This window comes from Lichtheimia ornata (genome assembly GCF_029851405.1).
Source record: "Lichtheimia ornata isolate CBS 291.66 chromosome Unknown scaffold00001, whole genome shotgun sequence".
In the NCBI taxonomy this organism is placed as follows: domain Eukaryota; kingdom Fungi; phylum Mucoromycota; class Mucoromycetes; order Mucorales; family Lichtheimiaceae; genus Lichtheimia; species Lichtheimia ornata.
Window position 1 is genome coordinate 1,177,001 of NW_026695321.1, and position 25,688 is coordinate 1,202,688.

General features: G+C 43.9%; 10 protein-coding genes across 10 annotated transcripts; 4 read left to right on the plus strand and 6 right to left on the minus strand.

Moving 5' to 3' along the window:
- Positions 1–370: 370 nt before the first annotated feature.
- On the minus strand, positions 371–3,273 carry O0I10_000418 (uncharacterized protein; the record flags this gene model as incomplete). Its single annotated transcript, XM_058480528.1, has 3 exons — positions 371–2,254; positions 2,313–2,912; positions 3,004–3,273. The coding sequence occupies 3 exons, from the start codon at positions 3,271–3,273 to the stop codon at positions 371–373; spliced, it is 2,754 nt and encodes a 917-aa protein (XP_058349051.1).
- A 2,100-nt stretch (positions 3,274–5,373) lies between these two features.
- On the minus strand, positions 5,374–6,970 carry O0I10_000419 (uncharacterized protein; the record flags this gene model as incomplete). The annotated part of the gene is made up of 3 exons (XM_058480529.1): positions 5,374–5,453; positions 5,533–6,710; positions 6,765–6,970. 3 exons carry the CDS (start codon positions 6,968–6,970, stop codon positions 5,374–5,376), a joined length of 1,464 nt encoding a protein of 487 aa, XP_058349052.1.
- Positions 6,971–7,421: 451 nt separating this feature from the next.
- On the minus strand, positions 7,422–8,610 carry O0I10_000420 (uncharacterized protein; the record flags this gene model as incomplete). Its single annotated transcript, XM_058480530.1, has 3 exons — positions 7,422–8,030; positions 8,087–8,250; positions 8,313–8,610. The coding sequence occupies 3 exons, from the start codon at positions 8,608–8,610 to the stop codon at positions 7,422–7,424; spliced, it is 1,071 nt and encodes a 356-aa protein (XP_058349053.1).
- Positions 8,611–9,487: 877 nt separating this feature from the next.
- On the plus strand, positions 9,488–10,551 carry O0I10_000421 (uncharacterized protein; the record flags this gene model as incomplete). The annotated part of the gene is made up of 5 exons (XM_058480531.1): positions 9,488–9,536; positions 9,595–9,640; positions 9,712–9,942; positions 10,032–10,229; positions 10,293–10,551. The coding sequence occupies 5 exons, from the start codon at positions 9,488–9,490 to the stop codon at positions 10,549–10,551; spliced, it is 783 nt and encodes a 260-aa protein (XP_058349054.1).
- A 164-nt stretch (positions 10,552–10,715) lies between these two features.
- On the plus strand, positions 10,716–11,372 carry O0I10_000422 (uncharacterized protein; the record flags this gene model as incomplete). Its single annotated transcript, XM_058480532.1, has 1 exon — positions 10,716–11,372. The coding sequence occupies one exon, from the start codon at positions 10,716–10,718 to the stop codon at positions 11,370–11,372; it is 657 nt and encodes a 218-aa protein (XP_058349055.1).
- A 1,087-nt stretch (positions 11,373–12,459) lies between these two features.
- On the minus strand, positions 12,460–14,795 carry O0I10_000423 (uncharacterized protein; the record flags this gene model as incomplete). The annotated part of the gene is made up of 7 exons (XM_058480533.1): positions 12,460–12,595; positions 12,660–12,764; positions 12,824–12,934; positions 12,988–13,071; positions 13,131–14,496; positions 14,560–14,656; positions 14,712–14,795. 7 exons carry the CDS (start codon positions 14,793–14,795, stop codon positions 12,460–12,462), a joined length of 1,983 nt encoding a protein of 660 aa, XP_058349056.1.
- Positions 14,796–14,989: 194 nt separating this feature from the next.
- On the plus strand, positions 14,990–17,100 carry O0I10_000424 (uncharacterized protein; the record flags this gene model as incomplete). Its single annotated transcript, XM_058480534.1, has 3 exons — positions 14,990–15,418; positions 15,480–16,172; positions 16,237–17,100. The coding sequence occupies 3 exons, from the start codon at positions 14,990–14,992 to the stop codon at positions 17,098–17,100; spliced, it is 1,986 nt and encodes a 661-aa protein (XP_058349057.1).
- A 563-nt stretch (positions 17,101–17,663) lies between these two features.
- On the plus strand, positions 17,664–20,634 carry O0I10_000425 (uncharacterized protein; the record flags this gene model as incomplete). Its single annotated transcript, XM_058480535.1, has 9 exons — positions 17,664–17,826; positions 17,893–18,412; positions 18,473–18,711; positions 18,778–19,305; positions 19,383–19,527; positions 19,582–19,719; positions 19,780–20,048; positions 20,130–20,368; positions 20,425–20,634. The coding sequence occupies 9 exons, from the start codon at positions 17,664–17,666 to the stop codon at positions 20,632–20,634; spliced, it is 2,451 nt and encodes an 816-aa protein (XP_058349058.1).
- Positions 20,635–20,712: 78 nt separating this feature from the next.
- Positions 20,713–21,033, minus strand: O0I10_000426 (uncharacterized protein; the record flags this gene model as incomplete). Its single annotated transcript, XM_058480536.1, has 1 exon — positions 20,713–21,033. The coding sequence occupies one exon, from the start codon at positions 21,031–21,033 to the stop codon at positions 20,713–20,715; it is 321 nt and encodes a 106-aa protein (XP_058349059.1).
- A 607-nt stretch (positions 21,034–21,640) lies between these two features.
- O0I10_000427 (uncharacterized protein) lies at positions 21,641–25,386 on the minus strand (the record flags this gene model as incomplete). The annotated part of the gene is made up of 12 exons (XM_058480537.1): positions 21,641–21,873; positions 21,946–22,179; positions 22,248–22,724; positions 22,786–22,920; positions 22,997–23,094; positions 23,157–23,403; positions 23,472–23,903; positions 23,963–24,096; positions 24,146–24,609; positions 24,677–24,835; positions 24,910–25,115; positions 25,356–25,386. The coding sequence occupies 12 exons, from the start codon at positions 25,384–25,386 to the stop codon at positions 21,641–21,643; spliced, it is 2,850 nt and encodes a 949-aa protein (XP_058349060.1).
- Positions 25,387–25,688: the final 302 nt, after the last annotated feature.

Here is a 25,688-nt window from a genome sequence, read left to right on the forward strand (position 1 = left end):
TTATCAATCAATGAATAAACCCCATGTTTCCCATTACAAACACCATGCTAGAATAATAGTATCCTCATCTCAGCTTTATTACAATGCAGCTAAAAGCACGTTCTTTTTATAGCCAATGGCGAGGCACCACCCATGCTTCTTTGTAACACAGAATCATTATGCTCATCAATCGCGCTTTTAACCCTGTCGTTCTTTTTCCCGCCAAAAAGCGGGAAATGTACAAATGTGCTTGCGTGCGTACGTGTGTGTGTGTGCGTGTGAGCAGATGCACAAAGGAGCAAATGAATGAGAATTTAATGCAGTAGATAAAAGTTGATAATAACAAGAAGACTATATATATATACTAGGTGGTGATGATGTTTTGTACAATTCATTGATCGCTTGATAAAGAATCAGCTTCAATAGTTGTTGATTGTCGAGGTGTGATTGCATGCCACATTCTGCCATAGATGGAAGATGAACGTGTCATTGAAGAAGAGGATGATGATGGTGGTGGTGGATGTGGTGGATGTTGCATTGATGCACGGCGCATATCCACGCCAGTTCGGTTCTTAATATCAGATGATGAAGGTGGTGCATAATCAATGGTTGTACGACGTTTATATTCCACCATGCCAGTTTCATATTCGACCAACTGCAATTTGGCTTCAGCCAAGGCGCGCTCGAGTTCGCGTATCCTGTGGAGTTTGCTGCACGTGGCTTCGTTATCCTGCATCTGCGCTTGGGCCAATTGTTGCTTGACATGGGCCAACTCTTTTTTCAAGACGTTGTTTTCTTGGGTTGCTTCTATCCATTCAAGGTCCTTGGCTTTCTTTTCCTTGAGCACTTCGTCCATATCAGCTTTGGTTGTAATCATCTTGTCCACCAATGCCATTTGTCCCTCGTTCACCATATCCAATTTGGATTGCACGTCCTCAACTTCTTGAGTAAGCTTCTCGCATTGTTGCTGTAGCTCAAAATTCTCCACCTTGATTCGCACAAGCTCCGATCGCAGATCCATACCACCACCACTGTTGCCATGGTTATTGTTGCCATCGTGCTCGTTGCTGCAGCTCGCCATTGTCGTGGCAACGCTTTGACTAGTGGCATCAGAGAAACAGCCATCAGGTGATGATAAGCTATGCATGCTGTCACTGTCATCCTCCTCCAAATCTTTATGCATGTTGCCATGTTCTGGTGATGATGATGATCTTCGACGATTGGATGCTGATGTTGATAAACGTCCACTGCCATTGCCTTGACGAATTGCCTTTTCAAGCGCTCGTACCGTAATCTTTAAGGCATCTCTTTCACTCTCGACATCTTGTTTATCCATTTTGAGTTCCACAAGCTCATCAATTGTTTGCTGATGCTTGGTGTTGAGTTGTGCCAATGTCCATGATAATCGCTGTATTTCTTCTTCATGCTGTTCAAGCGTCACATACTTGCTGCTGGCTGATCCAGATGACGTCAAAGACGAGGGCGGTGATGGATCCACCATCATAAACGATGACGATGAAAAGCTTCTTACGGAGCTGAAACTAGCACGGCCTCCCACACTATCAGGTGATGTTGATGAAGGTGGCGATGTGACAGCCGATGACCATCGTTTCTTGATGCTATTGCTGCTACTTGCCGATCGTCTCAATTGCTCTTGTTTCTTGTTTACAACCGATGACTTTTTGCTACGTCTCCAAAAGAAGCTGAATCGACTATTGTTGCCATTGTTGGTGCCTGATGATGATTGTGGAAGCACTACATTGTTGTCATCATCCACGCCATTGAGTTGGTATTGCTCAGCAAGCTCATCCATCTTTTCGCGTGTGATGGTACTTGATAAAGCAGTGGCATCTTCAATAACATCGGCATGATTGTCATACGAGTCGCATAATCGATGAGATGTAACATGATCGAGCAAGTCTTCAAATTCTGTCTCCTGAAGGATACGTGGTTCAGCACGTCGTAGCATAGCAATGGCGACACGCATGATCGTCTCAGCAGCACCTTCAGCAAACACAATGTCGTAGATACGTTCCACCAATGGCAATGGGAATCCATAGGCAAATAAGGTGAGGAACCATTGGGATGCGTACATGGCAGCATGCACACCATGCGCTTCCATGTGGGCAGCCAAATCGGGTAAATGTTCCTTGAGCAAGCATGAGAACTGATATAATCGCAACTGCAAGCCTTCCATCTTGTGTGTAAACATGGGGCGCATTTCATACGTTTCCATGAGGCGTACAAACACACAAAAAGCTTGAACTTCGGGCATCTACGATATACAAGTATTAGTGAATGTTTCACAAAATCATGTGATGTAGGTCACGTACATGCATGAGCAATGGGCCGACGACAAAGGCAAGACCTTGGCAATAACCCACATCCGGATCATAAAGGCTATAGGCTTCTAGAATGCGACGCATGGCAAGTTGACCTTCTCCACCTTCTTGCTTGAACATGTCAATGCATGGAAATGTCCGTGTCAGATCACGTTGGATGACACGCTCATAAGGTGATTGCTCGTTGCATAGCTGACCATAAACCGTTTCCAAGTGTAATGAACCAGACTTGCACATGGCTTGCCATATCAATCCTCGTAATGGAGTAGGAACGCCTCCTCGTAGTTTGACAGATAACAAGTGGGGCATCCTTATGGCGACTCGATCAAAGTCTTGGATCACAGCTTCCCAAAAGTCCCAGTCGATATCATCTTCTCCTGATACACGGCAACGTGTAGGTGTCATTGGTGGTGTGGTTGATGGCTGCTGCTGCTGCTGCTGCTGCTTTGCATTGACATTGTCGGTGACCAATTGCTGTACAGTTGTCTCATCGCCCACCAAATGGTTAGATTGCAAACTGAGTGCCTTTGGATCTTTTTCAAGCAAGTTGTTTTGACGCTCGATTTGGGCAAGGATAAACGTGGTCGATTCCTGCAACACATAAATGGACGTGAGTGATCACAAAAAGAGGCGCGCGCGCATGCACCACACATCATCACGGCGTTGAATCCCAATTTGGTACCTGAGGAGGAAGACGTGCATTTTGTTCCTGAAGGCGATCAAATAAATTATCATCCGTTGTCTCTGCCCGCAGAATCGAGGGTCGATTATGATCAATGTACGAGTGCAATGATTGTGACATTCCTCTGGGTCGTCTCATTCTTCTCGTTGGTTGGGGTGGTTGTTGCTCTGCCAACTTCTTACAAGGATCATCATCATTCTGATGCTGCTGCTGCTGCTCTGTCGGTGGAATAGTTGTAAAGTCGTCGTTTCCGATGGTTGATTCTGGCATGTGTGTGTGTCAATAATGCGTATGATGGATATGTCAAGAGGGAGGGAAAGATGATGGTATTACAACAAAAGTGAGTGAAAGAAAAAAGAAAAGAAAATGATTGAAGGAGGTAAAGCACAAATGAGTGAAAATGAGACGTGAAAGAAAAAAGAGAGTGAAAACGAGAATTGGAAATAGAGAAAGAAAGAGGGGAGGCTAAATATGCAAGGGGTAGACCAGACGAGAAACCAAAAGGGGGGAGGAGAGAGAGAGAGACCAACACGTCGTCATGTATATATGAACATGAACCATCATCATAATAGTGGGCTGGGGTGAAGGAGGAGAGAGAACATCAAAAGAGCTGATCACTTTTTTTTGCAATACCAACCAACGGTATCGCTTGTATACACACGCCACCTTCTTTTGCCAACAAACAAAAAGCCTATTCATGGTTTGTTATTTTTTCTTTACATCCATCAAAAAAGCATCATGATGAATGACAATGGAGAGCCAAGCCGAGGATTCACAACAACATCATCACTTGACACACACATCAATGGCCAATGTTGAACAATGTCTAAAAATACGTGTCCGTGCTGTGCACACACATACATTGGTGTTTAATGATTCGGGTTGCACAGTGGTCATGGCAACTGTGGTGTAGTACACATGCGGCACGATCATTGACGCACACGCGGATACACTCTTCCGCTTCTTTATCCGCCCCCCAAACCCACTCGCCCTCTTAAAAAGTTACGCTTTAAAGCTTAATCATCGTTTTACAGTAGTAGAAGAGCCAGCCGCAGCAGCATCAGGCATGATGAATGGCGTTTTTCAACCACAACACAAAAGCAGCAATGTGAAAAGCCCACATGATTGGTGAATGGATCCGGTCAATACGATTATGATCAACATGGAATATATTTTCGCTTGGACTGAGCATACAAGAAGGAGAGAAACGGCCTATCTTTCTCTCGTTGATGAAGAAAGAAGGATCCAATCCAATATAAAAAGCTACTCTCATACACATTTATTACGCAACTCCTATCAATAGAAACCACTGATGCCAGTAATAAGGAGGAGGGGACGTATGTAATATTGATGAAAGAGGGAGGCCAGGGATGATACACAAAAAAGATCATTTTGCTCCGGCGCGAAAGCACACACACACACTATGTACCTACCAGGAGATAGAGAACAACAGAAAAAACGTGCAAAGGGCGGATGGCAATATTCCAATCACATACAGCAGACATGTGAGGGTTACATTTGCGTCAAAAAGTGCTACGTTGCTCTTTGTTTTTGCGCGACCTCCCATATATGGGCAGACGCTTTTCTCCTAAAAAGGCGTAAGCAGTATTATCAATAACAAACTCTCTCTCTTCTGGACCAACTACATCCTCTTCCAATCGTCATTTATCCAAATGGAATAGAATGGATATGGCATGATGGATCTATTTAATGAATGTGACCATCGTCATTGCTCGTCGCTTTTGTTGCTATGGGACAACAACAACAAGAGGCGAAAGATGGGACAGCGTCGTGTTGCCGCCTAGCAACAGCGCCACAACTCCCATTTCCCATTTGCCATCATCATCACGCCGATGATTTTCATGCTAAGCAAGCAACTACTACTGTGCCTTATCATGTCTATTAGTAATTGGGCATGTAATCAATATTCGTGAGGATGCAAGATAAAAGGTGCATGGTAGTACCATGTCTCTCTCCACCCCCTCATCATGCTTAGGCTCCCTTTCCTTCGATCTCAGCCAACATTTTCCGACCATGCATGAAGCCTGTATCTATTGATCTGGAACATTTTGTAGTGCTGCAAAACAGGTATGGATCGGCAATGACGTCTCATTGTGCATGCGTAGAATGTCCTCTTTTCAGCTATATGAAATCATCAACAGCTTCGATTTTACGGTAAAAGAAGAGGGAAGAAAATAAAAGAGCTTTGTCACACAAAAGCTGTCAATAAATGTGCGTGTCAAAGGAAATGGGCAGCTGCCTACTTTAGGAAAGGGTCATTGTCATGGATCATAATGAATGTTTTGGGAATCAATATGTACGATGGGTGGTGGTGCTTTTATTTTACATGGCAATGTGATGATGCAGCAATCATTTCTGATAACGAATCTTCTGGAGTAAGCCAACAATGTTTGATTTCCCAGAAGGTGGCAGCTCCAAATATGAGTATCCTGTTAATGCATGTAGGTAAACAGCCGTTAATCAGCCAATTTTATCCTTTTTCAAAAAAGCCATCACACAAAGAATTACCTCTACCAGCCACGATGATATCAACAATGGGTTGTAGTAATGCTAGGATGTCGTCCTTGGTTGTTGCATCACCACGAGCCGAAATGTATGGGTTGATCAAGGATGGAATGTCCACGCTCAAATGATGCCTGAGATCGTGCTTTGTGAAGGTGCATGGGAATAAGCGATAAAAAGGCAAAAACATGTCTGGTTGATCGACAGGATCGATGTCGGTGACAAGGTAAAAGACTGGGAAACGATTATCCGTATTGCGTCTGTAATCGATACAAGCGCTCAAGAGTGCTTCCTTGGAAGGTGGAGTAGCTTGGTTCATCACAGTGGCCAAACGTGTGGATGCTTGTACAGGCAATGCAGCTGATACAGCAAGGTTGATTGGTAACCCACTCAATAATTCGAGGATCACATCATCATCCAAAGATGTCTCATTGTTGGTTTCCAAGAGTTTTAAATCCTCTCCTTCTCCTTCTTCTTCATCGTCTTCGTCGTCGTCATTGTCATTCATGGTGACATTGTTGTATTCGGCAAAGCGGATATTAAGTCCATCATAATGACGAGAGCCCCCAAGTGTATGTATAATTTGATTCGCTGCCAGCGTAATAGGTTGCAAACCATCAGGTCGCAGCAACAAATCGCTATGCAGCGCATGATCTAGTCGCCTTTGTGCTTCCGATAAGAACTCTCGCCTGTATACAAGATAGGACATGCCTTGGCCAAAACGCGCATGCGGCATATTTTTCAACGCCACAAAATCTTGCAGATGGGGTACTTGTAAAGGAGGTAATCCATTGGTGGTTGTGGTATCCTCATCATCATCATCGTCGTTGTCATGGTGATTGGAGGATGACGACGCTTGTTGTTGTGTCCGAAACAACCATTGACTTAGGCGGTTCGACCATGTTTCTGGTGACGTGCTTTGCATTTGAACCAGCTGTGCTGGTGGTGGCGGTGGTATCGATTCATCGTTGTTGTCGTCATGCTCATCTATAATCCGGATACCATATTTGTCTTTGATGGGTTGTACATTGTATATCATTGACCATGGGATTTGGATCCATTGCTGTGATTCGGGATCATTTTCCATGCTTAGGTGCAGGGGTGGTGCCAACAAAGTACGATTAGATTCGTATGCAAGTCGTGCACCCGCACGCAATGCATCCCACTGCTGAAAGAAATCACCACTATCATATACAAAGTTAGTCATCGTTTCCCTTTTTCATCATGTTCGTACTCACCCAATCCGACGATAGGATAAAAATTGCTCAGATGACGGTGTTTGTTGGTTCGGCTGTGACGTATCGGGATCTACATCGTTGGTGGACGTTGTTGCATGTTGCAGATTATAGAGTGAAGAGCGATTTTGAAGTAGAGCTACCGATAGCACACACAAAATGATCAAAGAAAAGACACCCAAAAGGAGACGAGAAAACCGCCGCAGCATGGTTGTTGTTGTTGTTGTTGTAGTTGAAAAGGGGAAAGAAAGGAAAAAGGGGAGCTACTGCAAAAGCATCATGCAGGACTATAAGTTATAGTGCGCAATTAAAGTGACACAAAGGGCTTTGTTACCCTTCGATCCCCACTAAACATACACAGCAGCCACAACACAGCCATACGTATTCCGTGCCAAGCTGTTTCCATAGTCACTGATAGGTTTAGCCTCTACACACACATGCACAAACATAAAAGCACATCATTTACGTTGTTTACCTATGAGTCGAGAATATCATACAACGTTCCAAAAATAAGCAGCACGTGAAAAGCAAAATCAAATGTATGGCTCTTTATGCGGTAAAGCTATGTACAATATATGGGTTGTCGGATAAATAGATATGTGAAAGGGAGGGGCCGCGTGTATAAATGGGTGGATGAATGACTGTAGTAAATATAAATGTTTAGTTTTCAGGAAGGAAAGTGGATTCAACAATGATGCCAGTGACACGGTAAGGATCAATGTTGGAAGCTGGGCGGCGGTCTTCAAGGTATCCCTTGCCTTCCTTGCCAACGTGACGGGGAATACGAATGGAGGCACCACGATTGGCAACACCATAGTTGAAAGTACCGATATGGCCTGTTTCATGACGGCCCGTCAAACGCTGATCATTGTCTTCGCCATAAACGGCAATGTGTTCAAGGTGACGCTTGGCCATGTTGGCAATAGCCTTCTCAATGGCCTTGATACCACCTTCTTCACGCATCTCCTTGGTCGAGAAGTTGGTGTGGCAACCAGCACCATTCCAATCACCAGCAACAGGCTTGGGATGAATAGAGACGGCAATACCAAAGTCTTCGGCAACTCTTTCCAAGAGATAACGAGCCATCCACAAATGATCACCACCTTCAATGCCTTCACAAGGACCCACTTGGAACTCAAATTGACCAGGTGCAACTTCAGCATTGACACCAGAGATCTTGATACCAGCATACAAGCATGCACGGTAATGAGCTTCAACAATATCACGGCCAAAGATCTTGCCAGCACCAACACCGCAATAGTATTTACCCTATAACAAAAGTCAATCATCCATTCCATAAGATACCCTTGTTGCTATTGCCTTACCTGTGGTTCAGGGTAACCATGCTTAGGCCAGCCATAAGGCTTCTCGGTTTCAGGGTCAAAGAACATGTATTCTTGTTCAAGGCCGAACCAAGGATGGGCATCAGCATGAGCATCCATGATCTTTTTGCAAGCATTGCGATAGTTGGTCTTGTGAGGAGTGCCATCTGAAATAAAGAGTGAATGAGTTAATGAAGGGGTTCATGGCATTGTTATCATGAATACATACCAGGATTGAAAGTTTCACAAAGAACAATCTTGTTGTTGCCGCCACGGAAAGGATCAGCAAAGAGAGCAACAGGTTGGATCAACACATCCGAATCATGTCCTTCAGCTTGACCAGTGGAAGAGCCATCATAATTCCATTCCGATAAATCAGCGGCTGATTGAGGCACCTTGTAGACGGTCTTGGTCTTGCATCTCAAGTTGTTGAAGCCATCAATCCACACATACTCGACTTGGACAGCATTACGCTGATCCAAAGACATGTACTTGTCAAGAAGTTTGGCATTAGAAGTCACGGACATGATGCTATGTGTGTATGTGTGATATGGAAAAAGAGGTATGTGTGATATGAAAGAAAAAAAGAAAGGCTTGAAGGAGATAAGGGATTTATATTTGTTTGGAGAAGCTGCCATCCACACCATTGATAATGGTAAGTATCTCAGCCTATCGATCACATCCCTTTTAGTGATCAGCGTATCCCGCCGGACTCACCCGTTAAGGCTCCCTGCTTTTTTTGATCATTACCCTTTGGGTAAAAGTAACGCACTTGCTGATAAGGTATTGATACTATAGCGTTATTGGCTCATCCATCCATTGGAGCAATGCGATAAAAGAGGGGGGTGGTGGTATGGTATTGGCTTGCAGATGCAAGATAAGGCGATAAAAAACTTTGTTATCTTTATCTTTCATCTTGGTTCATCATCATCAACATCATCATCATCAAGATCTCCCGACGATGGGCAATGACATTATACCAAGGGTCTAAAAATCATATGCTCGGGGTGATGTGGGGGATAATGCCAAGTGTGTCACCGGGATAGGAATTTGTTATCTTATCAGCAGCTCGCTCGCTCTCCCTCTAAATACTAGTGAGTCTTGTCTCACCTGGTAAGACTCTTCCGAGGAACGGGGCAATGAGCAAAGTGTGTATACAATCCTATTCGGACCAATCATGCTTTTCTCCGGAGAATACGATGATCAAGTGCGATCAGTATAATCGTTTTCTGCATATAATCTACCATCCATCATCATCATCATCACCACCACCCCATGTCACACTACCACCACTATTCACCTACAACATGCACACCCATATACTCCCGAGTAAGGGCACCTGTGTGTCACAATAAATGCATATACCAAGAACATCGTCATGCATTGTCTACTTGTGGCAAACGTATGACGACGGAAAATCACGCGCTCTCGCCTATTTTGCCCGGAAAAGGAGGTGCTCTTGAGGAGATAACACTCTGTGCTACTATTCTTTATCTTTCATCATATGCAAGCCCGCTACTTTTTACGCCTGGGAAGCAATGACACGCAGAATGCAAAGTATGTGTCCCCCCGTTCTTTCCCGATCTTGACATTGACACACTCACACACACTCACACCAATGTTCAAAGAACCATTTTGGAATTCTGTATATTGCAGCTACAACAAAAACGACTACAATGCAACCAAGCAGTGGAAGAGCTATTGGGTCCTGAAGCAACGTTCCCATTGCGACCATGGGCACTGATTTTCACCAAGAACAAAGCAGCATTGGAGCAAGCATTGCAAGCTATGAGTCAAGATATGAAGGCTGATGGATCGCGTTGGGAAGATAGGAGGTGGTTGGAAGGTATTCGCATTTGGTGAGCTATTCTTCTTCTTCTTCTTCTTTACTTCCACCAGCGTTTGTTTGTTGTTGTTGCTGATTTATGATGGGCGATGATGGATCAAGCACCGTTGAGAATACTCCACAATTGAAGGCTGTGCTCTGTGCGTTACATTTGTCTGGCAACGGTAGTGGCGGCGGATCAGATTTATTATCCTGGATACAACGTGAGCATGACAACCAACCACCCTGTCTCATTGTGACGATGGATCTTTTACGACTTGTATCCTCTATACCCGATGGAAATGATTGTCAGGATGTGCAGTAAGTGTATTGTGATATGAGAGAGAGAGATCCTTTTATCAACATGATCGGGATATTCTTTAGGCACGATGGTCTATGCAAAGTACTTTCACTGCTGGTGGAAACATCCAACTATTTGACCAAACAAAAAAGGCAATTTTGGGATGATGGACTCGGGTGCAACATTGGACTCTCGACAGACCTCTTGATTACAGACAACAATTACCTTGCTGATCGACCACCAAAGGAGTTACTTGCTGATAATAGTCGAGCTAGAGTGATTGAACGATTGTATAATATCCTCACAGCATACGTAGAATGGTTACCAGTAGGGAACAATTAGACCCCATGTACATACATAAAAGAGAGATTGATGCGGAGATTATCCATGTGCCTTATCAACTTCCCGTTATCACCATATCTGAGTAACCTAAAGTGTTTCGTCATTTTCTTTTCTTCTCTTTTTCGTTCCTTTCTTCACTATTATTCACATACATACATAGCATCATGGCTGCACCATCAATCAAAAAAGAAACAAGATCTCAAAAGAATACACGTCTTGATCCAAACAAGTTGGATGAATGGCTCGAAACCGAACTCGTAGCATCAGGTCTTTTACAGCCATCAGAACAAGACACGTCAAAAAGTGACAGCAGCAACATCGTTGTAAAGGCCGAACCCGAGGAGATCCATCATTCAACATCAAATAACAACAATGTGCCTATGCCACTCACAGCTATATTCAAAGCATTTGCTACATTGACAGCACTCCAACAACCATCATCTATGCAAGCTCTTTCTGCAGCTACTACTACTACCTCATCCTCAATCACCGACAATACCAAAACAACCACCTCTTGTATGCGTAACAAACGATCTTCATCATCCACCAGCAGCCTTGATTCTAAAGATGAGATCGCTCTTAAACGACAACGTAACACGGATGCAGCACGTCGGTCACGGTTACGTAAAGTACAAAAGATGGAAGGATTAGAACGACGAGTAAAAGAGTTACAAACATTGAATGAACAACTGCAGCTCAAGCTTGCAGTATTGGAGAGTGAACGTGACGCGGCCAAACGAAAACAAGACAAGTATGAGAAACGCGTACATGAGCTGGAGACACAACTTGCTGAAGCACACGAAGCATTGGTGCGTCGATGATACTACTCTATTATTGCAACATTTCCTCCGACAACAACAACCCATAATATACCTTTTTAACGTGTACATTAATTTGCCTCCTCCACTACCACCCCTCCTTACTGTTCAAACAAAGAGCCCATGTAAGAATAAAGAATCAAGAAAAATTGGACCTGAAACAATATAAAGATGGGTCTAGATTAAATGTGAGATACAAGTGTACCGGCAGCAGCAGCAGCAGCAGGAATAGATGAAAGGAGTGCACCATCCCTTACGTATCCCTTGATATGAGCTCTTGACAAAGAAGTGGAGACAACATGTAGGTCTCAGGTGATGTCGTGCGTTGCTAAGGGGCGGGGGGTGATGAAAGTGCTGATGGATCAGGAATATTCATTGTGCTGCTGCTGATGCTGTATAACGTGCGTGCATGTATCTTTTTGGGGAACAGCCGCAAAAAGGTTCGCAATGCATGCAAGAATCATCTCATGGTCTTTTGGTGTGTGTGTGTGTGTGTGTGTGCCAAGCCCGGGAAACATTATACATTGATGTGTCGTTGTTGACATGCATCCAACTTGGATGATGAACAACCCTTTATTTACGTTCCCTTCATCCTCATTTCTTTTTCTTTTCATTGCTCTCCTCTTTTCCTCAACCTTTACATACATAGTGACCTATGTCCTCCTACTATCCGGTGACTTCTAGTACTATCCACCCAACGTTAAAATACGAATCGAATCATCATGACGAACACAAGTGGTGGAACGAATCCTACCTTACCATGGAATTCTTTCTCGGTGAAGAGAATCAGCAGCAGCATGAAGATGATGATGCTTGGTACAAGCAAACTACCAAGATGCGATCCTCCTTTCGACGTATTGTCACGCCAAGTAACAAACCCCGGAAACATGCTACTAGCTCCATCCGTCAAGCTTTTTATAGAACTTTCCACAGAATGCATTGGTAGAATGAATGATGCATCACTCTATGCTATTTATATATATGACTTTGTACTTGAGCGTCTATTGCGCCGCCCTTTATATGTATAATTGCTGTTTTTAAAAAGAAGCTCTTACACTCTAATATATGCAAAACGATATGTACATGTCTTCTAAAGATGCCTCTTTTCCTTTGGATAAAGCTCGTTGTATGCAAGTGCAGACACACAAAACTCGTCCCACAATTCTCTAGGAAGGTACTTGTGTGCCAATTCCTCAATTGGGGTGTCATCCGTTAACCGCTCTTGCCTATGATCCGCTTGGGTTCGTCAACGTGTTCCTGCATGATTGATTCACACACACATTCACTTACCGACGAAGCAACATGATCGCGTCCTCCTTTTTGATCGTGTTTCTTTTAGCATGTTTGGCATACGTGGCCAAGTCATCGGTAGCTTGCTTGTAAAATGCATCGGATCTATGCACATCTTGTTTAATGAGGGAGGGACGCTGTAGACGAAGTGATGGTTAACTTACATGACACCCAACCGCTCTTCCGTTTCTTTGCTCATACGAATAGCCGCCTTTCTAAACATGATTTTGCCAAGCTGCCGTAACTGTGTAAGCCTACGTAGACCGGTTGGCTCTCTATGGAAACAAGTTTAGGATCATTTGCTATGCATCCACAAAGACGCGCTTACCCAGGCATCGCTTCATCCGCCGCAGCTAATATTTGATTGCCAAAACGTCCTTCTGAATGTACTTGTATCAACGCTTTAGGATCCCTTTATCCAATACAGTGAGCCATTGATCCATCCTTTCTGTCACATTTGATTGTACTTACAGGCGCCTTTGTTCTGGTATGCTTGCATTATCTTCACTGAGTACATTATCTCGGCTACTTGAAGCAACATGTTCTCCATGATCAACATCACTTGAGGGTTGTGGTGGTTGTAGTTGTGGTTGTGGCGAGGGTGATGGTGGTTGTTGATAATCATCACCGCCAAAGTCCATATCATCAAAGTCAATCTCGAAATCCATATTAGGGATAGGTGTGGGTTCCTTTTCTCGTTGTGAGGATGCTGGTGGTTGTGTTGATTGTTGTTGGTGTGAAATATCAGCTTTGTCCTTCCCCTTGATATCTAATGGTTGTGATGATTGCTGTGAAATATCAGCTTTGCCCTTCCCCTTGATATCTCGTGGTTGTGATGATTGTTGTGAAATGCTAACTTTGTCTTTGTCGTTGATGATCTTTTGTTGTGTTGATTGCTGTTGTTGCTCCTGTAAAGATGAAGTGATGGCTTTGTCCTTTTCAACGATATCGGTGCTTTGTAACCAATTCTCGACCAAGTCATTCGATGGATCCGCTGGCTGTTGTTCTCGTGGATTGGGTATCTCAGCATCATGCGTTTGTGATCTTTGGCTTGTAATGAAACGTGTTCTTTGTGTTGGTATTCTTTCATGTTGCAATTCCTCCTTTGATTGTTGACTCAAATGGTGTCTTTCTTGCTGTGTTACATCGGGTGGTGGTATCATTGTATCATTCTTTTGGATTCCAATATCATCAACAATGTCGGCTTCAGCGTTTGAATGGGATAATCGTCGTCGTTTGAGGGAGGATTGTTGGTATAACGCTGTAGCGGGAGGATACCATGAGTGTGGTGGTCCATTATCATCATCTTCGTCGTCATCAAGCACACTAAAACCGCTTCCTAGAGGTGCTGGAGCTCTGTACTCAAAGTCATCCATATCTTCATCTTCATCATCGTCAGCACGAATAGCTGGTGGCTGTTGTCGTTGTCGTTGTTGTTGCTTCTGCTGCTGTGGTTGCTGTGATGGTTGGGGTTGTAGACTGCTTTGAGTGACTCTGTTGAATGCACTAAAGTTGGTATCGGTGCTGTATGATTTGATCGTCAAGAGGTCATCAAAATCCTCCAAGTCATTATGTCTCCAGTCGCGTCGATGACGAAATGAGAAATCAGGAGGAGGATTCGTCGTTGTCGTTGTCGTTGTTGTAGTTATGGGCGCACGATTTGCCATCGGTCGAGAGAATTGGTATCGTTGTCGAAACTCTTCAAGCCTCGCACTTGGATCCATCTTTGATCGACGGGTCAAAAAGTCTTCTTGATATCGTGAACCAATACGTGAAAAGCGTTTTTGAGATTGTGATTGTACAATGGATGATGCTTGTGATGCTGTATCCATCTCGACTACAAAAATGTCGTCGTTAGGATCATAACTTGGTTGATCTGTTGCATGAAAACGACACATACATGCTCCCAGTTGACGCATTACTTTGGCAGGTGAGAGTGGATCATTGGTAGAAGAGGCACGTCCTTGACTCAATCCTGTCTTTTGTGATAGAAGTGACTATATCCTTTTATCGTGAGTCCACTCGTTCAGGTACTGCAATGTCCCAATGTACCTTTGCATCGCCTTGCGATTGAGTGTCTGATGAGTCGATAGGTATCCTGCTTGAGTCCCTTTGAGAGTAGCTTTGTGATTCCATAGGCGCGTTGTGTGAAGAAGAGGTGTGTGTGTGTGTAAAAATGACAAAAGAGGATGAGGAGGACGAGGAGGGAGCTTAATCTACCACGCATTAAGAGTCACGACGGGCCCAATTGGTAAGACCTTCAAAAGTCAACCTCCGACTAGCTGATTCTCTTGCCTTTCCTATCACTTTCTTTACGTGCGTTTCCACGAATGGCCAGCAATCAAGTGGTTGTCGATACTCGAGGAGCTGTGGGTGCAGCCGCATTGACACGGGCAGGCGGTGCCTACATTCCACCTCATCGCTTGCGACAAATGCAGCAACAGATTACCGACAAATCCGGCGAGGCATATCAACGCATCACCTGGGAAGCTTTGAAAAAGTCCATCAACGGCTTGATCAACAAGATCAACACTTCTAATATCAAGATGATTGTCCCCGAGTTGTTTGGCGAGAATTTGGTGCGAGGACGAGGCTTGTTTTGTCGTAGTCTGATGCGAGCACAAAGTGCCAGTTTGCGTTTTACACCCGTCTACGCTGCTGTCGCTGCGGTTGTGAATACCAAGATACCAGATGTGGGCGCGTTGCTATTAGCTCGCCTTGTCACTCAATTCAGACGTGCTTATCGACGTAATGATAAGGTAAGCTTTTTGGATTTGGGATTGCATATACGTACATAGATGACTAAAGGAAGGATGTTAGACCGTTTGCCTCTCTGTGTGTACCTTTATTGCCCATCTTGCCAATCAATTGGTTGTCCACGAGATTCTACCATTGCAAATCTTGGCTTTATTGTTACAACAACCTACAGATGATTCAGTGGAAATTGCTGTCGGCTTCATGCGTGAAGTGGGTGCTCACTTGGCCAACGTTTCTCCAAAGCCCAACAACGCCATCTTTGAGAGTTTCCGCACCATTCTACACGAAGGAAAGATCGATAAGCGCACACAGTACATGATCGAAGTCCTTTTCCAAGTACGCAAAGACAAGTTTAAGGATAATCAGCCTGTTGTTCAAGATCTTGATCTTGTCGAGGAAGATGATCAAATCACACATTACGTTGGCCTTGACGACGAGGATTTGGATGTCGAGGAACGGCTCAATATTTTCAAATACGACCCCGATTATGAGGAGAACGAGAAACGATACGCTGAACTTAAGGCAGAGATCTTGGGTGAAGGATCCGAAGATGAATCAGGCACAGATGAGAGCGGTTCTGAAAGCGACGATGAGAGCGAGGAGGATGAAGAGGAGCAAAAGATGGAGATTCAAGACAAGACCAATGCGGATACGATTGAATTACGTCGCAAGATCTACTTGACGGTGATGTCCAGTCTTGACTTTGAAGAATGTTGTCACAAGCTCATGAAACTTGATATCCCCGAAGGACAAGAGGTAGGCTCTATATATAGAAGCAATTGGACTTTTCATATACTAATCAACCAATTTCTTTGATTAGATTGAGCTCTGTAACATGATCATCGAATGTTGCTCTCAAGAACGCACTTTTCTCAAGTTTTATGGTTTGATGGCTGAGCGATTCTGCAAGATCAACAGGATATGGGGTGAAAACTTTACTGTCGCTTTCAATGAAGTATACGAGACGATCCATCGTTATGAGACAAATCGACTTCGCAACATTGCCAAGTTATTTGGACATTTATTCTACACAGACTCGTTGGCATGGACTTGTTTTTCAGTGATTCGACTTACAGAAGACGAGACAACCTCTGCATCACGTATTTTCATCAAGATTCTCTTTCAAGAAATCAGCGAATTCCTTGGATTGAAAAAGCTAAAGGAACGTATGGAGGATCCTTATATGCTCGAATATTATCAAGGCATGTTTCCCAAAGACAATCCCAAAAACACCCGTTTTGCCATCAACTATTGGACAAGTATCGGTCTTGGTGCTTTGACAGAAGATTTACGTGAATGGCTTCGAACTGCACCTCAACAAATCATGCGTAAGAGTCGTGGATCATCAAGTGAATCGGATAGTAGCAGTGATAGCAGCAGCAGTGGCAGCAGCAGTGATAGCGATAGTGGTAGCGAATCCGATAGCAGCACCGGTAGTAGCAGCAGTGGTAGCGGCAGCAGCAGCAGTGGATCGGAAAGTGATAGTGTTTCCAGTCGTAGCCGCAGCCGTAGTCGTCGCCGCCGTTCATACAGTCCAAGACGCCGTAGTAGCAGAAGAAGAAGCCCAAGTTATGATCGAAGAGGAAGAAGACGTGGTCGCAGCATTAGTGATTCGGAGAGCGATTCCGCAAGTAGCTACAGCAGCGATGATAGCACCTCACGTCGCAAGAGAAGAAGACGCTAAAGTGAAGATCTTTATTGTTGTGTATTCATGTTTCAAAGATAAAATTCCCAATCGCAATGTGAATAATACATTTTGTTCTGCTTTATGAAATGATGGTATGAGAGAGTGGATGGGTTGATGTGGATGATGATCAGGATAAGAGATGCTATGTATGCCCCTGTACCTAAAGGTTATAACTTTGTGAGAGTGGATGGTGCATTGCTATGATCTGAAAGGGTGAATTAGAGGGATTTGGATATATGATTCGCATGAACACCTATATTGTATGCCATGTTGTAAGTTGGTATGGGGGAATGCCTAACATCGGCAATTCAAGTGAATTTGGCAGAGTGCTGCTGCTGGATGACAACGGTCATTATAGATCCCCGCTTGGCAGGGATGATACGGTGCTGCGTTATTCTTTCTCTCTCTCTCTATTTTGTCGTCGTCGTCGTCGTCAAGACATATTGCATCGATCCCATTACGATACAGATTACACCTCTGAAAGACAATACCTCTTACACCGTACCTTCAGATACAACATCTCGCTCATCAAAAAGCGTTCTCACCAATTGTCTTTACGAATGTCTCTCGATCATAGTAACCATACTTCTGATGTGGAAGAAGGCGAGATCAACGACGAGCCTGTTATGCCTGTCAAGCAAGTGCAATCGCCTATGCAAGTTGCTACATCCGGCTCTTTGAACGGCAAGCATGCCACTGATAATGGCTCAAAATCAGCAACAGGTAGGTTTTCATTTTCTTTCTTTTGATTTCCATGGAGACGATTTTCTTTTTAACTATTCTTTCAAGATGGGGACAAGGATACGAGTCGATCCCCTGTATCCCGTAAGCGTAGCAGAACTCCACCATCGCCGCCAAGAGCAGCAAAAAGGCGAGGAGATGATGATCCATTTGAGGAATACGAACGCCTTGCAGCAAAACGCAGCACCAGCAGAAGCAGATACGATGCCCGATCACCTAGTCGAGAAGATCGTTCTAGATACCACCACCACCACCATCATCGTCATCATCGACGATCACCTGAACGTTCTCGATCAAGATCTCAAAGACGAAGCATGTCGCCTTATGAAAGTTCTCGTCAAAGCTATCGCGATGGTTCTCCTTATCATCGACACTCCTCTTCTTCACGCGATAGACGCTCTCGCCATCGTGATGATTATCATTCTTCAAGAAGGGATTATGATTATCGTTCGACTTCTCGACGACGTAGCTCATCTCGACGTCGACAGCGACCCGATTACAATGATCGCGAGCATAGTGTGGATAGACCACCTTCCAAGATGGCACGCATGGAAGTACCAGAGCCAAGGTATTTATTTGATTTATGCTTATGGTGATGGTCAAGTTGACTAACGAAGTATTTGATTAGGCAAGAGAAGCCTCAAGAGACCGCAGCATACCCATCAACAACATCAACATCAACAACAACAGCGGCTAAGAAAGAGGAACAACCTGAGATGGAAGAAGATGTCGAGTTTGAAATCAAGGATGAGCATGAAAAGGAATTGGAAGAACAACGCCTTATCGAAGAGCGACGTAGGAGACGACAAATGATTCTCGAGAAACACAAGGCAAATACTGCCAAGAAGCCTGATACAACCACCAATGGTATGTTGTGGTATCCATGTATGGATGAGAAAATGTCGTTTATATTCATTTCTTTTATGTATATAGTTGACACAGCTGCTGGAACAACAGGAAAGAATGATCAAATAACGGTAGGATTGGCTGCCGAAGCTGCTGGCGAAAAGAAGAAAGATGATGGGTCAATGATGAACCTGGATATTGGAAAAGGAGATGGGAACAATGCACAAAGCAGTGACTCACCCAATGCTGTGTCTGCAGCAGACTATGATCCATCACAAGATCGCATTGCAGACGATGATCGCTTACGGTCGCATCGACAGGACACTGATCTTCTCAAGAAAAAGGATCACCAAGAGTCTGTTACTGATGGTGTGACAAGCCAAAACGACATGGCAGCCACCGATTACAAGGAAAAGCTTGAACAAGTGCCTCCTCAGGAAGAGCAACAGCAACAACCCCAAAAGCCAAAGGAGATCGACATGTTTGCAGAGGATCTTGATATCTTTGCACAGGCTGAGATTGCTGAGAATGCCTTGGTTGTCAACACCGCTATTCCATCCATGAACCACAACCCTAGTCTCTTGGATAATTGGGATGATTCGGAAGGATATTACAGTAAGTAGTAGTGATTTGAAGAGAAGATGCTCCCTTGATTCGTTGTTAACCTCTTTTTTTCTTTTTCTTTTTCATAGATGTGCGTATTGGCGAGCAATTGGATAATCGGTATCAGACATTGGCAAATTTGGGTCGGGGCGTGTTCAGTGCTGTCGTGAAAGCTAGAGATATGCAAACGAATGAGGAAGTGGCCATCAAGATCATCCGTAACAATGAGACAATGTAAGCAGGCATCATTCATGGTCAAGATCAGTGTTTAATCCATTTTTCCTATAGGTACAAAGCTGGTATGAAGGAACTTGGCTTTTTGAAAAAGTTGATGGAAGCGGATCCTGACAACAAAAAGCATTGCATTCGTCTTTTACGACACTTTGAGTATCGCAATCACCTTTGTCTCGTCTTTGAGAGTTTAAGGTAAGTGTGATGGAGTTGTGTGAATGTGCGACGTGCTTATGACTTTTCTTTTTCTTTTAGCATGAACCTACGGGACGTGTTGAAAAAGTATGGCAAAGATGTGGGTCTCAGCATCAAAGCGGTTAGGGTATACGCACAACAATTGTTCTTGAGCTTATCTCTTTTGAAACGATGCAATATTTTACATGCGGATATCAAGCCTGACAATGTACTCGTTTCTGAATCCAAGAACATTCTCAAATTGTGTGATCTAGGATCAGCTTCTGATGCGAGCGACAATGAGATCACTCCTTACCTCGTGTCACGTTTCTATCGAGCCCCTGAGATCAGTAAGTCTTTAAGGGAGAGAGAGTGGGATTGTGGGTAGCACAAGGTAACTAACTCCATTTTTTTCATTGTTATGCAAAAAGTCATGGGATTGCCGTATGATTATGCAATTGATGTTTGGTCCGCAGCATGTACACTCTACGAGCTATTTACTGGCAAGATCCTGTTCCCTGGAAGAAGCAACAATCAAATGCTCAAGCATATCATGGAAGTGATGGGCAAGTTTCCAAATCGTATGATCCGCAAAGGTCAATTTTCACAACAACATTTTGATGAAGACAACAGTTTCATTTCGGTGGAAATCGACCGGTTATCAAACAAGGTATGCAAGCTTTTCGCCACACGATGTGCTTTACACACACTCACACGCATCTTTAGGAATTTATCAAAAAGATGACCATTGTGAAACCAGTACGCGACATCAAGAATCGGATCATGGCTGCTTCTTCCGGTGGTGTTACCGAAGATGAAGGACGCTTGTTATTAGCATTCATTGACTTTTTAGACAAGTGCTTGACCTTAAGCCCTGAACGCCGCATGACACCCAAAGAAGCCCTTGCTCACCCTTTTATCACTGGCAAAGTGTAGTAATTCACACACACATATACTCTCTCCCTAAATACATTCCACTGCACGCCTATACATACATATTTGTTTGCATTTGTTTTATTCTTCCTCTTCTTGGATAGTGGACATCAAAGTGATGGAAGATGACGAGGATCGTCTAAGCATATGGGGTGGCCGTGTTAAGGCATGTATGGAAGCATCTTGAGATTTGGCTTGCCGTTCAAAAGAAGAAGAATGGTGTTGGTGTACCATGGGCATGGCACGGATAACTCTCAATAAATCATCTTGATCGTTGGATGAAAGTAGCAGACATGCTAGTGTATCATTGTTGTTGGAATCCCATGAAGATTGATCAGAGAACAATGGTGATGTATGAGGATAGATTTCAGTGGCAAAAGTAGAAGGACTGGCCAGCAGCATGATGATGATAAGAACAAAGAGAGAAAGTATGAAACAAAAAAAAAGACAAGGAAAAGTTTGAATGCAATGTGCTGTGTGTTTATATATACAATTCCAAGTTGTGTAAAAAGGGGTGATGCCGATATACATAATGGACTCTAGTTATGTTGGTTCCAGAATCACCACGCTCACGGAGTTATCACTTTTCAAGGAAAAAGAAAAAAAAAGACCGTATGTACGTATGCATTATTGACATGTGCAAACAACTGATGAGTGAGTGAGTGTGAGCAAAGAAACGCGCCTCAACCATAATCTAGGGGGTTTGGTTCTATGTGGGGTGCAGGGTTGGGCGAAGAGGAAGGGGGAACAAAGGGATGAATTGCGTCGTCGTCGTCGTCGTGATCCCCAACATTTCCATAAACCATATGTATGTATATCTGTTGTTGTGATTTGCTTTATAGATGTGATATTATAAAGTGAGAGAAAGAAAAAAAGTGTGAGTGTGAGAGAAAAAGAGGAAAAGAGGGGGAGAGGAAGACAATGAATATGTGTGTTGTGTTGGGAGAGTGGTTGTGTTTTTTAATCGATGTGGGAAAAAATGTGTGTATCAATACAAAAGAGCAGCATTCTAAGCAATAGCAGAAAGCACAATCTGCGCCACATTGGGATCTTGACTTCGCACAGCCAGCTCAAAGGCAACACCAGTCGCATTGCTAAATGTCATTCTGCATCGTGCAAGCACCTTGATACCACCTAAGAACGTACCAGAAAGCAATAGAGTATGGACACTGGCACTCTTGGGCAATGCACTATCTTCAAGTGCTTGCATACCGAGCAAATCAATGATGGATGCACAAGCAACTATGCAAAGAGAAAAAAAAGATACATTTAATCTAATGGCATACATACACACATCATCCATCTTTGACTTACCCTTTAGGCTTGGTGCTCGGTCTTTGTCCAATGCAAATGTGTCTAATGCCTCGCTTTCAGCCAGTGGTTCCCATTCCTCGGTAAAATTGGAAATGTAGGTAGGTCGAATATAATCGCTCGTCATAACTTCAACATCCTCGACCTGATATTCATCGTCGTATCCTTCAGGATCAGCTTCACCGGTGGTAGGGTCGCAATCCTTGACCTCGAACTTCAATGTGTTTGTAAAGTTAACTATAAAACAATCATCTATAAGTATACCATACCAATACAATGGATGGGATTCACTCTTTTCTTTTTACCTGCTGGGAAGTCTCCCTCATCTTCACGTTCAAATGCAACATAGATCGTGCCGGGAATGTTGTATTCAAGCTTTTCAGCAGGAAGATCAGCCACCTTGATCAATCCACAATCATCCATATCAGGTTGCATAATCATGTACACATTTTCCAATAGTTGATCGTTGAGCGTGTTGGTGCAATTGAATTGGAACACGAGGTGTTTGGCAAAGGTGTGTTTGACGCAATGAACCACGTATTCAGTCTCGCTCTCGGTCAATTCGACAGGCTTAGTAGAGCTCTTGAAGAGAGTACCGAACGAAGCAAATTCGGAAATGGCTGCGAGTTGTTCTGCATAAACAGCTTGCTGATCGAGAGCCGATACAGGAGAAGCAGCAGCTGCAGCTGCAGCAGGGATTGTAGGGGTACCGGGAGTACCAGGCATGTTTGTGGATGGCGTCTTAACCATGGGAATAGGAGAAGCATCTTGTGTACGGATACCTAAACATGTGCACATCCCGCGTTAGCTCGTTTTCATCCTTAAAAATAGACTGCTACTTACGGCGCTGCTCTTCTTCCTCTTGGGCTTTACTAATAACTGGCACGGATGTCAAATCGAAAGGCTGATCGTTGTTCAATGGGTTGTTCACATATTCAGCAAGCTGACGTTCCAAGGTTGGGAGGGCAAATGTGGCGTCTAATGAAAAATAAAGCATGAGCAAGGAATTAATCCCGAGATCTGCATGTATCATCTTATAGATGTCTCCCATTACCATCCTTGAGATACTCCTTGGCCAATCCCGCATTTTCTAAAAGAGCAAGTGCCATAGCAGCACGGTCACGCACTTCATCATCGGTATCATCCAAGCATCTATACATTCAATGAAAGGGATCAATATCACCTACTACTATTGCCTCACTTTGTAAACTTACCTAGTCAAAAGAACACGGATGCTTTGCTTGACAGACTCGTCGTCCACATTGGTACCAAATTTGCTAAGAGCGTTGACAGCAGCGGCACGAACAATGGAGTTTTCCAAAATGACTCGGTTGTAAATGTAACGAATGTACTTTGTAGGCGTAGCCGTCTTGGGACCTTCAACACCGAGCACATGCAAAACGCGTACGGAAAGCTTGGTAAATTCACAATCTTCGATAAACTCACAGAGATGCGAGAGAGCTATAAAAAAAGAGCATATGAGATACTCCGTTCCATTCCACCCCTTTTCCCAAATGCCATGATCTTACCTGCATCCTTGCTATCAGAGATGTATTTGACCATATCAAAGATAGCTTCGACCACAGTCTTTTTAAAGTCGTAACCACCTTCATCACGCAAAACACTGCTGAGGAAAGTCAACATGACAGCTTGCTTGGTAGGGAACTTGAGGCACAAGGAGCGGATAGCATCGACAACAATGACCTTGAATTCATCCGAGATCTCACTCATAAATCCACTGATTTGCTTCATCAAGCGATCCACAGAGGCTTCGTTGCCGGTCTTGAGGAGAGTCGTAATGGCAAATGTGGCAATGCTGCGGTTCTGATCGGTGATAAGATTTTCCATATCGAGATTGCATGGTGAGACAGCAGCTGGTTTGGTCATGGCAAGGTTGCTCAAGATGCGAATGGCTGCAAATCGCAAAGTTGGCTTGGGTGATGAAAGGAAGAGTTGAAGAACTACATCATAAATCATTTAGATATCATCATCATCATGCTACGGTGACCCTCGTTTATACCTGAAATGGCAGGATAAAGTTCCTTGGAAGATGCATCAGGCATGGCGCAAATAGCACGTGCAGCTTCGAGGTTGACCATATCACTCTTATGTCGCAAGAATCCTTCCAACAATTCATAGATACGTTGTGTGGCACTATAAGCGAGTTAGAGATGTACGTTATTGTATCTTGGTTACTACTTGCCTTGGATCATCTTCCATCACTTTGCATGCATAACGAATCAAGAGACATACAGCAGCTGGGTTCTTGAGAGGGCTTCCACCGCCACCACCACCAAACATTCCTCCACCACGTGAGCCTGCAAATGTTTGAACAAGCTTGGCCACCGCCATACGATCGCGTTCACGAATCAAATACAAGAGACCCAAGGCATGATATTGTGTACAGTTGCTGGTGGAAATGACCACTTGTGATTGACTGGCAGCGTTACCACCAAAGCTGGACATGTAGCTGGCAGCTGAGGAAAATCCAGAACCGGACGACTTTGGATTGGCAGCCTCTTGCACCTCATTTGACCAACGACGTACAATATCCTTGGCCACATTGAAAAGGTGATAGGAGGATACAAGTGCAGCGGATGACACGGATGGATTCTTGTCAACAATAGATGCCTTGAGAATACGTTCAATGCCTTGAATCATGGATGGCTACAAATAAAAATCACATTTATCAACATCATCTCCATTCACTTTGTTCCCTCTTTTTTTTACTTACATCAGTGATAAGACACAATGCACGAATGGCATTTGCACGGTATATAGTTTCTTGCTTGGATTGAATATCCTTGATGAGAGATTGCGTGACCATAATGACATCCTCTGCAACGCCCGAGAGTTCTTTGATGACGAGATACATCATTTGTCGAAGCGAGGTCTATATATATATACATACATTAGCGTATCCGTCCCTCTCTTGTCAACCTTCCCTTCTGCCTCTTTTGAACTTACATCCTTGGATTGAAAGAGTTTAATCACGTTGAAAAAGAGATCCGTGGCCTCTTTGGTGTTGAATGGTTCTCCCAAGTACAACAAGTAGATGATTTTGGTGAGCAACACACGGCATTTTCTTGGGTTGATGGGTGTATCGTTGAACACGCGTGCTTCTTGCAGGACAGCCGTCTTGTCGATATGATAAAGTATACCAAATCGGTTCACTATATTCGACAACATCGTCAGTGACCTTGTCTTTTCTCGTGAATAGTATATCCCTGTGGTCCACCCCCTTTCATCTTGCTCATCAGCGAACGCGTTACAATGCCCAAGAAAGCAAAAACGAGGCCCCCATCAAGCCAATGCATGCTCGCTTTTTCGTCGCAACGTTGTTGATGATGGCAGTAGATCCCACAATGTTGTTTCTCAATCACACTCTCTCGTTGAAAAGGGTTGACATTTACCGCTGTCTTCGTCTCGTTTGGCGTAGCTCATTGTCGTGGAGAAAGAGGGGCTGTCGGTTCCGAGAGAGGGAAATCAAATTCAACCACGACCACTCTTTGAAGACTGATTGGGCCCCGCTACCACAGCAACGTATGTAGCGTCCATGAATAGCATACACACACACACAGACAAGTTATCCATCAACAACATGACATTTATTTACACATATGCATCATACTAATAAACGATTGGATTCCATGATACAAATGTTGTCAACAAGGATACCCCAGGGATGAATTCTATTATCAAGTGAGTGGGTGGGGATCATCACTATCAGATTCCGAACATAGCCA